The sequence below is a fragment of the Chlamydomonas reinhardtii genome, chromosome 1, assembly GCF_000002595.2.
Source record: "Chlamydomonas reinhardtii strain CC-503 cw92 mt+ chromosome 1, whole genome shotgun sequence".
NCBI classification, from domain to species: domain Eukaryota; kingdom Viridiplantae; phylum Chlorophyta; class Chlorophyceae; order Chlamydomonadales; family Chlamydomonadaceae; genus Chlamydomonas; species Chlamydomonas reinhardtii.
This window is the reverse complement of record NC_057004.1, coordinates 7312295-7327790: the sequence shown is the minus strand read 5'-3', so window position 1 is coordinate 7327790 and position 15496 is coordinate 7312295. Positions and strand designations below refer to the sequence as shown.

Sequence of the window (15496 nt, the reverse complement as noted above, 5' to 3'; positions counted from 1 at the left end):
CAATATGCACATGCATGAAGTCCCGCACACGAGAGCGACATGCCCACACGCCCGCCCTGCCCGCACCGATTACCGATCAGGCTTTATGAAACGAATGCGCACCTGCTGCTGGTGACGTTGGCGGCGGCGATGGCGGCGTTGACGGCGGCGGTGGCGGCGGCGCTGATGAGGTCGTAGTTGTAGGTGCCGTTCATGAACAGGCAGCCCTTGAGCGACAGCGTGCCGCCCGACATGACCGCCAGGGCGGGGCGGTTGACGTTGTCGCGGAACACGCAGTTGACTGTTGGGGCGGTTGAGGCGGTTGGGGCGGTAGGGAATAGCGGTTGGGGTGGTTAGTCAGTGACGGTTGGGGAGTGGCGATGGCAAGAGGCGGTTTAAGAAGTGGCGGTTGGCTAGAACTGGAAGCGCGCTGCGGGTGAACGAGTGGGCGCTAGGCTCGTTACACACGGTCGGAGCCAGCACTCTCATTCGAGTCCAAAGGACGTGCCGTATTGTACCGCAAGTGCCGGTGGAGTCATCGACACTCACCAAACGTGACCGGCAGGGTTCCAATGGGGTTGTTCACAATGATATGGCAGTTGACAAACTCCATGTTGACAAAGTTGGGCGAGGACTGAAGCCGCGCAGGGGAGCCGAGGGAGGAGCGCCAGAAGGGAGGGCGCAGGGAAGGTGTTATGGCTGTGTGCAAGAGCGCCAAGGTCACACAAAGCCACGCAACATGACGCCCGCAGTCCTTCCCCCATGCATTTCTTGGCGCCGCCAAGGGCAGCCCCCCCCCCACGCACACACCCACGCACATGCACACACCCACACACACGCACCTGCAGCATCCACACGCTGCCGGGCTCGCACTTGACCAGGGTGCGGGGGATGGACATCCACGCCGCCACGTCCACATGCGTGGGGGCGCCGGAGAAGGAGGAGGCGGGGCCGGCGGGGGCGGCCTGGAGCCCATAAACACACATACACACACGAGTTCAAGTTAGCTTGGCGCCTCGCGGTCTGTCCACACCCCCGATTCCTGATGGGCGGTAAAGAAGCACGGCAACTTCTTCCCAGCCCCCAATCCTCATCCCACCGAACCGCCGATCCCCACGCACATGCACAAGGGCCACGCAGCCCTCTCCCCTCTCCCCCTCCCTCCCACCTGCATCACCCGCCGCACTGCCGCCAGCGCCTCCAGCACGCCCCACCGGCTGGCCGTCCGCGCCGCCTCATCCCGACGCAGCTGAAGGCCACTGCCATTCCCACCGCTGCCGCTGCCTCCACTGCTGCCGTTGCTGCCGTCTTCACCGCCCTGGCCGCGGAAGCCCAAGTGACCCGCCAGAGCCGCTTCCAGCTCCGACTGCTGCAGCATCTGCCTGGCACGCGCCGGCCGCTGCTGCTGAGGCTGCTCCTGCTGCTCCCCCTGTAAGTCGACATTGTCATCGCTGTCTCCGGCGGAAAGGCGGCGAGCAGCGGCCCCCGCCAAAGCCGCCTCCGCCTCCTCTAGCACACAGTCCTCAGGGCTGCGCTCACACGCTGGCTCCAGCACCCCAGTCGTAGCACCATCGTCAACCCCAGCCTTCGCGCCCTCCCCGGCCTCCGCAGCGGCGCGGCGGTGGCGGCCCGCCGCCGGCGACAGGGGCGGCGCGGGTGCGGGTGGCGAGGGCGGGGCGGCGGGCCCGGGCGGCGGGCGGGGCGTGGTGGCGCCGCCCAGGCCCCTCAGGATGATCTTGCCGTGGAAGACCACGGAGGCGCCCACCGTGAGCGTCCCGTTGATTGCCAGGTCCTTGTCCTGTGTGTGACGCAGCGTGACGTGTTATAGAACAACAAAACGATGCACGCCATGATATGTGATGTGTGTGTGTGTGTGTGAGAGCACAGTGATAATGCATATGTGACATGTGTGCTAGTGTGTGATGCTCCCCGCAACATGCTGAGTTCTGGCTCATGAGCCATAATACAAGGGAATTCACTGAGACAGTGCCGTACACAGCGCCGTACACACCACACCCCGTGTCGTACCTGCGGCAGCAGCAGCAGGTCGCCGTCGTACATCTTGTCCACAAGCAGCTCCAGCTGCGCCGCCGACACGGCGGCGGGCGCGGAGCCGTTGCCGCCCGACCCGGGGGCGTCCACGGTGGCGGAGGTGGGCAGCGGCACGAACACAATGCCCTGTGGAGGGGGAGGAGGAGGGGTAACACTTGGTGACATTAAGGTTCTAGAGGTCCATCCAAATAATCCGTACGACACGGCCGGGCGCGCGGAACAATCCATCCGAGAGAGAGCCATGCAAGCTCATTCGCGCCCCCGGTGAGTACTCGCGTCACAGGTCCCTCGCGCACACAGCCCGCCCGCCCCGCGCCCTCTCACGTTGTTGTTGAGTGTGACCAGCTGGCTCCGCTTCTTGCTGACGCCCATGCCCTGCGCTATGGCTCCGGGGCTGCTGCGGCGGCCCAGCTCCACACTGTCCCCGTCCACCTGCGTCCACATGGGACCGGCGCCGTGATGAGAGCAGGATGATGGGGCCTAGTTGTTGGGACCAACAATGTTAGAACTTATTTCTTGGGACCTATTTGTTGGGGCCTCATCGTAGGGCTCGGCCATGTGCCCCGCCCCCTGCCCTGCCCTCCCCTCGCCCTGCCCTTCCCCGTCCTGCCCTCCCCTCCCCGTCCTGCCCTCGCCTTCCTGCCAACCCCACCTGCGTCCACACCGCGTCCACCCCCAGCTGCAGGTCCAGGTAGTACACGTCCGTGGTGTACGGCCATTGCTGTGGGTGGGGAGGGGGGAACGGGGTGGAGGGGGTTGGGGTGAGCGGAGATAGAGGCGACGGGTTGAGGAGGAGAACCAGGCACAGCGAGGAGAGGTGTGCGGGAAGTGGGCAGATATGCAGGGCAGTGGTGGGAATTCGCCGGGGGCTAGCTTCACGCTCGCACGCGGACACGCCCCTGCTGCACGCGCACGCGCACGCGCACACGCCCACGCGCCTGTGTGCCTTCGTCGTAGGTGTACCCGCCGGTGAGGTAGATGACGGAGCCGTCGCTGCGCATGTTGTGGCGCAGGCGGCGGCCCGGGCTGTCGCCACCGCCCGTCAACTGGATCCACCTGCGTGTGCGTGTTGAATTCGTGCATGGTGGATCCCGCTGGGCGACACACAAGCGAGGTGCGGAGGCGGTACACCCGTTGTACATGTGCAAACATTCATAACATCAGTCAGCATCAGTGCCTGGCCGTAAGCCACCTCACCCATGCCTCCACCGTCACCTCATTGCCTGTCTCTGGCTGCTCTATTTCCTTGGGAACAACCCCAACCCCTCACCTCCTGAACTGCAGGTCAAACACCCACAGGTCCCCGAGCAGGTCGGTGTCCACATCCAGCGTGTCCAGCAGCGGGTTCTGCAGGCCAGGGTGTGGGACGAGGGTGGCCAGGGTTTGGGGACAGGGTGTGCGCATAGCAGAAGTGAGGTGCGAAGGCGGGACTGCATGGGTGTCGGTGGCCAAGCAACGCTTCCGTGCCCTTTCTCCACATCCCACAACCCCATCCCTCCCGGACCCCCTTCCGCCCTCACCGTGACTCCGCCGTGTACGGCCAGCAGCCCCATCTTGCCAAACCCCAGTCGCGAGTCCAGCCCCGAGCTCTCCACAAAGGCGCTCGCGTGCCTGTGTCCGGTGGGGCGAGTAGGTGCGGGTGTGTGTCAGACAATCGATGGCCAATGTGGGATAGAGTAGCACAGGTCAATGTTGCAACCCCGGGGGCGTTGTCCCGCCGCACAGAAACATCTACATGCCGAGGAAGTCCTTTTGCAATCGAGCAGCAGCCGCAGCCCGGACAGCGAGCACCCGCAACGCACCACATACGCGGCTTGGGAATGGCAGCGGGGTCGTGGTCCCCTGCCAGTTGCAGCTCGTGGCTCCGAAGCAGGTTGGGAGAGTCATCCACCGCAAACGGGTACGGATTGGGAGTGTACGGCAGCGGCGGCGCCGGCGGCGCGGCGGCGGCGGCAGCGGCGGCGGTAGAGGCGTTGCTGCAGAGGGAGAGGCGGAAGGAGCGCACCCACTCCGTGGCGTTGCCCAGGGCTGGGTCGGGGATCCAGATGCTGCCGTATTGCCCGCCGCCGCCCATGCCTTTAATCAGGCGGCCGGAGTCGGCCTGTTGGAGGATGGTTGGTGGATGGTGGAGAGAGGGTGCCGTATAGCATTGTAGAGTCACGCAGTGCCGGGAGAAAGCGCTCAGGCCCGTGAATTTGGGCGGGGGACAGGGGATGAGGCAGACACTTGGCTTGGTTCAGCGACGGGTCTGATTGCAGGTTTGATCGCTAGTACGCCACATCATGTGCACTTACATTGTACAGTTCGAAGCGCGGGCACTTGGTGGGGGCCGCCGCGGTGCACCCCATCTGCGTGCGGGCGAGGGAGGGCAGCAGGAGCAGCGGGGTGCGGCGGGGCGGCGGAGGGCACGTAGTGAGGAGAGAGGTTACATGGTGACGGCTGCTGCGCACACCTGCATATACACACACACGCACACACACACGCACACACACACACGAACACACACACACACACACACACACACACACGAATACAGCCTCTCACCGCCAGGTCGTCCGCGGACGTCCAGCCGTACCCGGCTGAGAACAGGTACACGTCGTACACGTCGTAGGCCAGCTCAAACCTGTCAGGAGTGAGAGAGGGGAGGGGTACATTTTATTGAAAACCCCTAGCAAGCCAAGGGGATTTCTCAGGGGGCGTGGGTGCGGGCACGTGGTGGGCCGGGTGCCGGTGCGCGGCAGCATGCAGGACCCTCGACACCGAGATCTCCACACCGCTCCTCGCAATGCTCTGCTCCGCCAACGCATCAAGACACCAGCGCGCACGCTTGTCATTTCCCTTGATATTCACACACACACACACACACACGCCCCCCCCACCAGTAGTCCTCCGCCCCGTCAAAGTAGTAGTCATCGAAAATGGTGGCGTTGGGGGCGCTGTTTGCCTCCGTCACGTTGGGCGGCCACACCCAGGCGCTGCTGTTGCCCGCGTACACGGGCGTACGCAGTACAGCTGCGGGAGGTGGGGGGTTGTGGTGGGGGGTCGCGGCGGGGAGTTGCGGTGTGTGTGTAGGGGTTGTCAATACCAGCCCAAGCTAAACCGAACCCGAAAGGGGGAGCGGGTTGGGGTAAAAGACGTGGCGATGGGGGAGGTGGAAGTGTATGACAGGGGGATACACACGCACGAGCGCCACAGCAGCGCCACCGCTCTCGCCACCGCCACCACTGCCACCAACCCCCAGCAAGCCTCCCCCAACCGCCACCAACGCTACCCCAACGCTACCACCGCCACCACTGCCACCAACACGCTCCCACAGCCGTCCGCCGCGCTCTCACTCTTGGTGCTGAACCAGGGGCTGGTCCAGGCGTAGGTGCTGACGGAGGAGAAGCCCACAGCCATGGACCGCACCTTGGCCTTGTCCGTGCCGCGGTAGATCTGGAGGTGGGGGGGAGGGAGGGAGGGTGGTTGCGGTGGTTGTGGTGGGCGGTTGTAGTGGTTGTGGTGGGCTGGGTGAGGGTCAAGGACTCAAGGCGGAGGCTTGTGAACAGGGCAGCGGGCTCACACTTGGGCGCAGTTTGTGGGCGTGCGCGCAAGTCGTGTTGCGTGATGGCGCCACAAGCACGACATCCGACCACACCACACCACGGCACGACCACAGTGCACCACGGCACGAACACACCACACCAGGGCACGACCACACAACACACACCCTCAGCTGGTAGATACCCTTGTCCGCCGGCCCCAACGACGACAGCTGCGCCGGGCAGTCGGAGTACGACTGGGCCCCGGAAGCCGTGTCATCGGCGGGCGCGGCGGGGGGCGGCGGCGGCACCGTGTGCGTGCCGTTCTGCGGGTGCGGCGCCAGCGACTTGCAGGGCCCGGGGGCGAAGGGGCAGGAGGCGAAGCGCGACGGCGGCGCGGCGGCCAGGGTGGCGGCTCGGCCTCCGGGGGCGGCGGGGATGTACTGCAGGTAGTGGACGTCGTTGGTGACGGCCGGCACACCTGCAGGACGAAGATCCAAATTAGGCCACCATCCATTGTTATGTGGCGGACCGGCAGCCAGGGATACTATTGCATGGCAAAACAACGCATTTTCTGAGAGCGATGAGGCATCCTGGGGCGCTTTGCGATTGATCCGCTGCCCTGCAAAGGCGCGAGTAGGTGTGGGCCAAGCCAGGCAGTCCACGCCCCGCCCCAACCCCTGACGGCCTCAGCACCCAGCCTCACCAATCCATGCGTTGGCGGCGCTGCGGTTGACCGCAGTGAGGCCGCCGAACAACAGCACGTCGGCGTTGGTGGCGGTGACGTAGGGCAGGCTGGCCAGAGTGGAGCCGGCGCGCTGGCCTGTGTGTGTGCGGGCGTGTGAAAGTGTGGGGGCGTGTGAATGAACGTGTACATGTGTGAATGTTTGTTAATGGGTGTTGGCGTTGAAGGATTGAAGGGCCAGAGTCCAACCACAACGCGCCACAGGGCGTGTTGAACGAACACCAAGGGGGCGAGGACGCAGTCCCGCACACCCACCCTCCGCACAAACCCACGCCTCTGCCCACCCACCCTCCACCCACACCCACGCCTCCACCCACCCACCCGGTGAGTGCATGTCGGAGCCGTTGACGTTCAACAGCGGATCGAAGTAAAAGGCGGGGCCGGCGTTGACCAGGGTGGGCGAGGTGCCGCCTGCACAACAGCCACAGCGACATCGGCAGCACGGATGTGGGTGACGGCCTCTTCGACTCAAGGCGGAGGATGTAAGCTGAAATAGGTTGCATGCAGAGGGAAGCAAGAGGTGGAATCAATGCTGCCAAGTTGCGTACCCTCCAGTCCTGAATTCGTTGACCCCCTCTCCCTCCCCCCGAAAGCTAGGACCAGTGAAACAGTATACCCTTAGTACGGCAGTACACAGCGGCACACGGAAGTACGACCTCCAGGACTCACGTTTGGCGTACGGCTTCCGGGTGTTGACCAGCGGTGTGGCCGCCAGCTCTTCCTTGCTCTGCCACAGCACCGCATAAGCCGCGTGGAACAACGTGGGTAGCTTCACGCTACCATCGCTGTTTAGTAAGTTGCCGGCAGCGTCGTACATCCGTACCCAGCCGTTACTGCTGCTGCTGCTGCTATTGCCGGCCTTGCTGGATTTGTAGAAGCTGGCTTTCTGGGCGGCGGCGTTGAGGGTGGCCCGGTTGCCCCAGGCTGATAGATCCAGGGGCGTGTCACCTGACCTGTCCACATCGCCAATGAGCGACCGGCGCCGCTGCTGCCCCGGCCCCTGTTGCTGTAGCTGCTGTAGTTTCTGGCGGCTGCCGCCGCCGCCGCAGCCGGAGGAGGAGGAGGAGGCTGCGCCGCGCCCCATGGCCATCTGGCGCCTGCGCCGCTGCCCCTGTTGCTGCTGCCGGCCCCGACCACTGCGGCCCTCCGCCGCACGCCGGCGCCGCCCCGGCTCCCGGTCTCGGCCCTGTGCCGCCTCCCCAGCGCCGCCCTCCTCACCCGCACCGGCGCCCTGATGTCCCTTGCGCCCCTTCCTCCCACGGCCCCGGCGGCCCTCCCGCCCCTGCTGCTCCCGCTCCGCCTCCCGCTCCGCTGCCGCCTCTGCCTCCGCCTCGGCCTTACTGACCAGCAGCTGCAGGTGCGCCTCCTGGTGCGGCGGCAGGCGCTGCCGCTGCGACAGCTGTAGAAGGTAGTCCTTCACACGCTGCCGCAACTGCGCCGAGCGGGCCTCCTTCTCCGTCTCGCTCTCGCCGCTCTCATCGTTGCCGGCATCTTCATCGCCGCCGTCGATGACAGAGTCATCGCTGAATCCAAACTCACCGCCACCAGACTGGGCCGCAGAACGCCGGCGACCGCCGCCGCCACCGCCACTGCCGCCGCGCTCGCGGCCGCCCCTCACCCCGCCAGCTGCAGTCGTATCACCAGAGTATGCGGCTGCAAGCTCTGTGTCGGTGGCGCCGCCGCTGTGCAGACGCCGCCTCCACTCGTCGTCATCGCCTCCGCCGGCCTTGCCGGGGCTCGCAGCTCTGGTCCTTATGCCCCCGGGGGCGCCGCCCCCGGCACCGCCGCGGTCTTGGCGCTGAGCGCGGGGCCCACCACGACGACCGCCCTGTGCCTTGCCCGCGCCCCGCCGCTGCTGCTGCTGCTTGCCCTGCCGCCCCAATGTGCCCTGGGCTAGCTCTCGGGCCGCTGCTCCCTCCCCGTCCGCGGCGGCGGCGGCGGCGGAGGCCGCATCCTCGGTTGCCACATTGTATGAGTCATCCCAGGGATCCGCCTGCAGAGGCAACACACCTAACCGAGTGAGTATCTTGTTCACTGTACTTGCATTTCTCCTACCGCAAAGCCCCATGTCTTTTCCAATGCCTTGCAATGCCAAGGTCCCGGTGGTTACCTGCAGTGCGCCCTCTTCATCGCCGTAAACATCAGCGGCCGCAGACAGCAAGCGCCGACCAGTCACACCAGGCGGCGAAGCAACAACGGGCTGGTCCGGAGGGGCAGGCGAGGGCGGCTCCGGCGACGGCGGCTCTGGTGAAGGCGGCTGCGGTGAAGGCGGCTGCGGTGAAGGCGGCGACGGTGAAGGCGGCGACGGCGGCATCGGTGGCGCGGGCCCCGGCGACGGCGGCATCGGTGATGCGGGCTCCGGCGACGGCGGCTTTGGTGACGGTGGGTTTGGCGAGGGTGGTGTTGGGGAGGGCGGCTTGGGAGAGGTCGGTGCTGGGGAGGGCGGCTCTGTCACGCCTTCGGGAGGCGGGGCAATGTCAGGCAAGGGCGGCACCGGGGGAGCGGGTGGGCGCGGCGAGGGCGGCGCCGGTGATGGAGGACGCGGCGGCAGCGGCGGCACGGGCGGCGGCGACGGCGGGTGCGGCGGCGACGGCGGCCGTGGCGGCGGCGGCGGCGGCTTGGGCGGCGGCGGCGGCGTGGCCGGCTGGGCTGGCGGCGGCGCGTCTGTGTTAGAAGGCGGGCCGCCGTGACCACTGCCGCCGCCGCTGGCTCCCGGTGGTGCGGCATGGTGGTACTCCCAGGGTGGTGAGGCGCTGCAGGGGTGTGAGGTAGGGCAACGAGGAATGTGGCGAGCGACGAGCGGTTAGTCAGGACGCTCAGTCGTGTGGCCGGTGTTGCGCACCGCATGTCGTCTGGTGAAGCCACCGCTAGGCTACCCCGCGCTCCAGGGCACGAGCCCGCGCTCATGCACTCGTACAGCACTCACTCATAGGAGTAATCATAGCTGTAGTCATAATACCCTGCACGCACATGTGTTCACTGTGTCAGCGAAAGCACTGGCAAGCCGCCGCCGGCATGTTAGCATCCAAGGCTCAGCAGCGAAATGGGTAAGCACGCTCTATCGGGACCATCATCACGGCGCACAGGCACCCCGCCCTGCGTCACAAGATCCTGATGAGACCACCAACGGCAGCAGTTTCCCTGCCTAGCTATGGCCTTTGGCTGCGACTTCACGCAAACCGACTCACAGCCGCTTGAGTAGTCGCCGTAAGAGTAGTCGTAGTAGGAGGAGAAGTAGGACGCAATCGTGGAGGCGCAGATCTGTTGCGTTTTGAGGGTTGCGCGAACACAAGCGAGTCTGACTCGCAGCCAACATTTCATAACCGATTGCTTGTTGCTAATTTTATCAAACACAACACAAACGCAAAGCATTGGACACAGTCGATGCGCTCGACACACACATCTATCTGCAATATGCAAGCCACGCACCAGCCCCAGCGAGGCCGCGCCGCACTGCGCCAGGTTGTCCAGCTGTGTTGCGTCCAGGCTGCCCGCCGAGTCGCAGGCGCTGATCACGTCGCGCATCACGATCTCGTCCGGGCCCAGGTCCTCTGTGGCATTGCGACAGACGTGCTAGCTATGTGTGTGTGTGTGTGTGTGTGTGAGAGAGAGAGAGTGTGTGTGTGTGTGTGTGTGTGCATGGGCGTGCATGGGTGTGTGCGTGTGCATGAGGCAGCGGAATCGTGCCTAGACTGGATACAGCAGATCACATCGCCGGCGAACAGCATGAGCTGCCACCGTCTCCGTGTCGCGTGTCGGAAACCGGTTGAGACTGGCTCAGCCTGAAACACAGCAGCTAGGGTCCCCCAACCCCTGCCAAAGATGCGACGCACCGTCGCTGCTGGTGTCGATGGCAGTAGCATTCAGCTGGTCTCCCACCATGCTACTGCCGCCGTACAGCAGCACCAGCCGCCCGCCCACTGGCTTGGTGGTGGTGCCGTCACTCCACTGGGCATGGCGAGGCGAGGGAAGGCGAGGGGAGCGAGGGCGCATGGGGCTTTCGGCGGCATGGTGGCAGGCGAATGAGGTCGGGTATGTGTGTGAGAAGAACCGGCTGATCAAAGCAGCCGCATATCAAGCTACCAAGCTATCAGGTCCACCCTCAAGCAAGTGCCACCCGGACCGGCGTGCATGCCAGTAGGCCGCCGCCCCTCCTCTCCGCCTTCCCCCACCGCCTGCCGCGTACCAACCCGATCCGCCTCCCCCCCCCCGGTTTCGCTTGTCGTGTCCGCGTGCCTGCCCTGTGCTGTTGTGTGCGCCACCAAGCCCGGGCGGCGACAATTATAGCAGGCGCCGCTCGCCCTGCTGCTCCACGACGCCTCGGCCCATATCCCATAAGTACTACCGCTTGCAACTAACGCCTCTGCCTGTGCTCCGCTCGTTTTCGTTGGTTTTGGCTTGGTTTGGGCTGGTATTTACAACCCCCCTCCCCCCCCGGGGACCTATTTCGTTGGGCTCGGGCACATACCCCCCCCCCCCGCTCCCTCCATCCGCCCACCTCACACCCAGCAGCTCCCCTCCCTCCCTCCCCCTATGAGCTCCCCTTCCTCCCTCCCCTCCCTCCCTCCCCCTGTTCTCACCGTGAACACCTGGTGCAGCGGCGCCCACGCCGCACCGTCCCGCGCCGCCGGCAGCTCGTCAGCGGCGTTGGTGCCGCGCGGCACCGGCAGCACCTTGCAAGAGTTATTCAGCTGGTTCTGGGCCGAGCAGTCCGGAAGAACCTGCTTGCGTAAAAGTGTGGGGGTGTCGGTGTGTTTGTGGGCGTGACGGGTCGTACTCCACAACCACCTATCACCTTATCGGGAACACCAATGCCCCTCCCTCCTCCTCCCTCCTCCCCCGCCCCTCCCTCCTCTCCTCTCCTCTCCTCCCTCGCCTCCCTCCCTCTCCTCCCAACCCCCCCCCCCCACACGCCCACCTGCTGCAGCTCGGCGTCCAGCACGCGCCACTCGGTCAGCGCCGGCTCGTTGTCGTCCTCCAGGTCGTCCCACCCCGTGTAGAACAGCAGGTCGCTGGAGCCGTAGCCGCCGGCCTGGGTGGGGCTCCAGGTCTGAGGTGAGGTGAGGTGAGGTAAAGGTGCGGTGAGGTAAAGGTGATGTGATGTGAGGTGAGGTAAAGGTGAGGTGAGTTGCGGAGATGGGGAAGTGGGTGGGTGGCTGGGTGGGTGGGTGGGTGGGTTGGCGTGAGAAAAGGAGGAGCTCGGAAGCCATGTGTCCGTGGCGCCAAGCCGCCGCCACCAGCATCCAACCGCCCCCCTCCAGGCACGGCACACACCTGGTTGGAGGTGGTGTTGGGCTCCAGGGTCTTGGGCGCCACCACGTGTGCGCCGTAGCGGAAGGCAGAGCGGCTGTTGAGCGTGTTGGAGTCCGGCTTGAGGGTGATGGACGTGTCTGCGTGTGCGTGCGAGCGTGTGTGTGTGTGTGTGTGTGTGTGTGAGAGAGAGAGAGAGCGTGTGCGTGTAAGGGTTGTATAGCGTGTTAGGTGATTACATTTGGAGGGGCGCAAGGAGCGAGGGCAATGGGTGGCTACTACACGTGACCAGGCACGGTGCGGGCGTGCGGACCGCTTCTTCGCTCACCAATGACGGCGCCCTCGAGCAAATCCACAATCAGCAGCTTGGAGGAGGCCTAACAAGGGGGGGGGGGGCGGGCGTGAGGGGGGGGAGGTGCGGTGGTCACAAGGGCACAAGGACAGTGCAGCTGCCACGCAGTCAGCACAGGAGCACCCACCGCGCCGCCCCCCCCCGCCATAAACCCCACAGTACACAGGGGCGCACTGCCCCCCGCCCCATCCCTCTCCACACCTATCCTCTCGGCCCCCTCGCCCCACCCCTCCAGGCGCCTCCTTCCCACTTCCCGCTCTCCCTCTCTGTCTCTCCCTCACCCTTGACGCGGCATCCTGCCCGCCGCTGATGTAGACGCGGTTGCCGTCGGCGCCCACCGCCATGGCGGTCTCCCGCAGGTAGGGGATGCGGTCGCTCACGCCGAAGCGCCGCGTCACGTTGGTGTCAATGGTGCTGAGAGGAGCGGGAGACAGCACCGGTGAAGGGCGGGAGGGCGGGAGGGGGGCGTTGGCGCAACGCATGGGAAGCAGGAGGTTGTGTGCTGCTAGCAGACGGCATACTTTGAACGTGTGTGTGGTGTGTGGCAAGGCAGGGTCCCTCCTGGGGTCCTCTCCTAGGGTGCCCCTCCTGGGGTCCCCTGATGATGAGCCCCACAGCCCCAGAGCGCCGACACAGAGCTGCGCCCCTCAGTGTCTGCCGCCTCAACCCAGCCAGGCTTTCGGTACATGTGGCTTCGCAGCCCCCGCCTCCCCCACTAAGCAACCGCCGCCCCGGTCCTACCCCCACCCCCACTAAGCAACCCCCCCCTCCTCGCTCACGTGTTGTCCGGCAGCAGCCGCGTGTCGTTGCCGCTACCCGACATCGCCACGAACAGCCCCCGCCGCACGAAGTTCAGGCTGGTGACACTGCCGTTCGCCACCGCCGGCAGCAGCTGCTCAAAGCGGCCGCCAGTGTCGCTCTGAAGCACCGACACCCACAGCTTGTAGGAGGTGGGCTTGGAGGTGGCCTTCGCCATCCACGGCCCCGTGGTCACCAGCAGTAGCTCCGTGGGAGCAGGCGCCGCCGCGGCTGTAGCATTGCTGCAGGGCGCGGCTGCGCTGCTGCTACTGCCGCCAGAGGTGGTGTTGGTGCAGTTGCTGGCGGCTGTAGCATTGGGGCTGGCTAGCTGGACGATGGCGATGGCGGTTTCGTTGCCCGGCAGTAGCTGACCTGGCAAGCCGCCGTCGGCGCTGGGGACCAGATTGATCCGGATCTGTTTCCAGGCCTTGGCCACTGGGTCCATCAGGTACAGCTTGGTCTGGGCGGTTTGGTCTGGTCGCGTTTGGGGGAAGGTGGCAGGCGAGGAGGCAGGTAGATGCACGAGTGTCAGCTTGCGTATGTTCGTCTCTGCAAGTGGAGCGGGAAAGCTGCTGGTGGTGGTCATTAACGGCAGCGCATGCGCCCTGCGCTCTGCGGCCCCACCCACCCAACCCACCTACTGCCGTCTTCCCTGCGCCGTCCGTACACGCATGCCGGCCCCATCTGCGCCCCCCCTCCCAACCCCAACCCTCCAGCACGAGACACGCCGCCACGCTCCCCCCCCCCACTCACTGCTGCTGCCCCTGCCACCGTACAGGACCATGTAGCGGCCGTCGCTGCTGGCCAGGGCGGCGGGGCGGATGAGACCGCGGCCGCCGTACGCGTCCGTGGGGGGGCTGGACAGGCTCTGTGTGGGGCGGTGGCGGTGCGGGGTTGGGGGGAATGTGAGGTGAGGGATGGCGGTGGAGGGCGAAACTACAACGTAAGCAATGTGTGTGTTGCAAAGGCAACCCGGTACGCGGGGCCCAAATGCGCTTCCGCATGGCCCTGCGCCCGACCCTCCCCATCACCACCCCTGCCCGCCACCCCGCACCCACCCCACCTCCTGCCTCCATGTGCCGGAGGTCATGTTGAAGGCCCAGGCATCCTCCAGCGGCTTACTGCAGTGGAGGGTGGTGGCGGCAGCAGTGGGGTGGTGGGAATGGTGGGAGTGGGGGGAGTGGGGGGAAGCCGGCCGCAGGCGGGGGCAAAGACAGGCAGGCCGGGTTGCGCGTCCGCAATCACATTGTCAGTTCATTTGTGCTTTGGTAGTGCGCTTTGGCAGTGCGCTTTTGCAATCACACTGTCGGTTCCGAGATTACATCGTCGGCTCTTTCCGTTTGTGCCTTCCTTACGCAACCACCATTCCCACACTCACGAGCTGTTGTCCAGTCCGCCGTACACCCATAACACGTCCCCGCCACCCCCACCGCCCGGGCTCAGCACCACCGCCGCCGCCTTGGAGCGCGGCGGCGGGGTGCCGCTGCCGGGCTCGCCGCGGGTGCGGTTGGCCAGCACGAGCCACTGCGGGGGCGTGAAGGCGTCGCCCTGGGCCAACCACATGACCTGCAGGCGGCGCAGGTGGGGGCGCGGGTGGTGTGGGCGTGTGGGGCGGGGTTACATTCATGACCCCAATTAAGGAGTATAGTTGTAGCGCCATGTCTGTGACCGATGTGACCGAGTGGCCAGCTCAAGCCCGTAGACCCTCCCTTGTCCCTTCCCTTCCTCCCCGCCTTGCTCCTCTCTACCCACCTCCCAGCCCCCCACTGCCCACCTCATTTGACGCCACGGGCAGTTTGCTCTCCGTCTTGTTGATGACGGACCCACCGAAAACCAACACACTCTCATTGTACGGCAGTGCGGTGTGGCCGGAGCGGGAGGGCCGGGCCTGGGGATGGGGTGGGGGAGGAGGCGGTGGATAAGGGATATGGAGTCACGAGGGGCGTCATGACGTGAGCGGCGCATTCCTCTCTCTACCTCCCCTCCCGCTCCCGCATCAGCTATCCGCTTCCTCCTTTCCTTCCCCGCCGCCCGCCCAGCCTCTCCGCCCCTTCCCACTCCCTCCCTCTCCTCCCTCTCCTCCCATTCCCACTCCTTCCCCCCCCCCTTCCTCTCCGCCCTCTCCCTCTCCCTCCCCTTCCCTCCTCCCTCCATCCCCTGCTCACCGCCGCCCCTATGCTGCTGCCGATCTTGTCCGTGGCGAGCAGCGTCATGTCAGTCAGGTCCAGCGCCTCCACCCGCGCCAGACTGACGTAGCTGGACACGGCGGAGGAGCGCTGCCCGCCCAGGGAGTAGGCCTGAGAGAGGAGTGGGGGTTGTTGCGGGCATGCAGCATTCAGCCAGAAAGAGCCCAACGACAAGGTCACACCATTTTCAGAAAGCCCACCAGTCACGTGGGAGGAGCGACTTCGGCCTTCCGGGTAGGGTAGAAAAAGGGAAGGCCCCCACCATCACGCCACGGCTACACGCCCTGAACCCGGCCCCGCCGCCCCATGCTCTTCGCCGGTGCTCCATACAACTGCAACCAAACCATTCGCAACCCACCCCCAGCTGAAACCACTCTTATCCGGCCGCCCGCTTTCAAAGTGCGCCCCTCCGCTGCCGCCACCGGCACGTGTGTTTGTACCCTAAACCCCAGTCCGCCCCCTGGCAGCCGTGCGTGTGCCCACAAGGCCACGGCCTGGGTAGAAGGCTGGGCTGCCACGGGAGGGGGGGCTGCCACGGGGGGGCGGGGGGCTGCCGCGGATGCCTCCGTCCGAAGGGGCGATGGGCTCCTGGCGCCTGCACGTCTCCCACCCC

General features: G+C 65.9%; 1 protein-coding gene across 1 annotated transcript in view; it reads right to left on the bottom strand.

Annotated features, from left to right (window-relative positions):
• The window catches only part of CHLRE_01g052750v5 (uncharacterized protein), a 30584-nt gene that overhangs the window by 14634 nt on the left and 454 nt on the right, over positions 1 to 15496 (bottom strand). The window contains exons 4-38 of the mRNA XM_043058992.1: positions 14863 to 14994; positions 14472 to 14585; positions 14076 to 14263; positions 13761 to 13818; positions 13451 to 13565; positions 12679 to 13171; positions 12181 to 12313; positions 11876 to 11924; positions 11572 to 11687; positions 11216 to 11347; positions 10878 to 11018; positions 10131 to 10245; positions 9727 to 9848; positions 9486 to 9558; positions 9224 to 9257; positions 8408 to 9050; positions 6967 to 8290; positions 6619 to 6708; positions 6259 to 6375; positions 5741 to 6033; positions 5367 to 5466; positions 4911 to 5043; positions 4576 to 4654; positions 4326 to 4379; positions 3834 to 4132; positions 3552 to 3642; positions 3302 to 3378; positions 2970 to 3087; positions 2684 to 2752; positions 2356 to 2463; positions 2008 to 2157; positions 1148 to 1777; positions 822 to 944; positions 529 to 613; positions 103 to 280 (exon numbers count right to left, since the gene is read on the bottom strand). Coding sequence (XP_042928906.1) covers positions 103 to 280; positions 529 to 613; positions 822 to 944; positions 1148 to 1777; positions 2008 to 2157; positions 2356 to 2463; positions 2684 to 2752; positions 2970 to 3087; positions 3302 to 3378; positions 3552 to 3642; positions 3834 to 4132; positions 4326 to 4379; positions 4576 to 4654; positions 4911 to 5043; positions 5367 to 5466; positions 5741 to 6033; positions 6259 to 6375; positions 6619 to 6708; positions 6967 to 8290; positions 8408 to 9050; positions 9224 to 9257; positions 9486 to 9558; positions 9727 to 9848; positions 10131 to 10245; positions 10878 to 11018; positions 11216 to 11347; positions 11572 to 11687; positions 11876 to 11924; positions 12181 to 12313; positions 12679 to 13171; positions 13451 to 13565; positions 13761 to 13818; positions 14076 to 14263; positions 14472 to 14585; positions 14863 to 14994 — 6776 coding nt within the window. The remainder of the gene's footprint in view (positions 1 to 102; positions 281 to 528; positions 614 to 821; positions 945 to 1147; positions 1778 to 2007; positions 2158 to 2355; positions 2464 to 2683; positions 2753 to 2969; positions 3088 to 3301; positions 3379 to 3551; positions 3643 to 3833; positions 4133 to 4325; positions 4380 to 4575; positions 4655 to 4910; positions 5044 to 5366; positions 5467 to 5740; positions 6034 to 6258; positions 6376 to 6618; positions 6709 to 6966; positions 8291 to 8407; positions 9051 to 9223; positions 9258 to 9485; positions 9559 to 9726; positions 9849 to 10130; positions 10246 to 10877; positions 11019 to 11215; positions 11348 to 11571; positions 11688 to 11875; positions 11925 to 12180; positions 12314 to 12678; positions 13172 to 13450; positions 13566 to 13760; positions 13819 to 14075; positions 14264 to 14471; positions 14586 to 14862; positions 14995 to 15496) is intronic.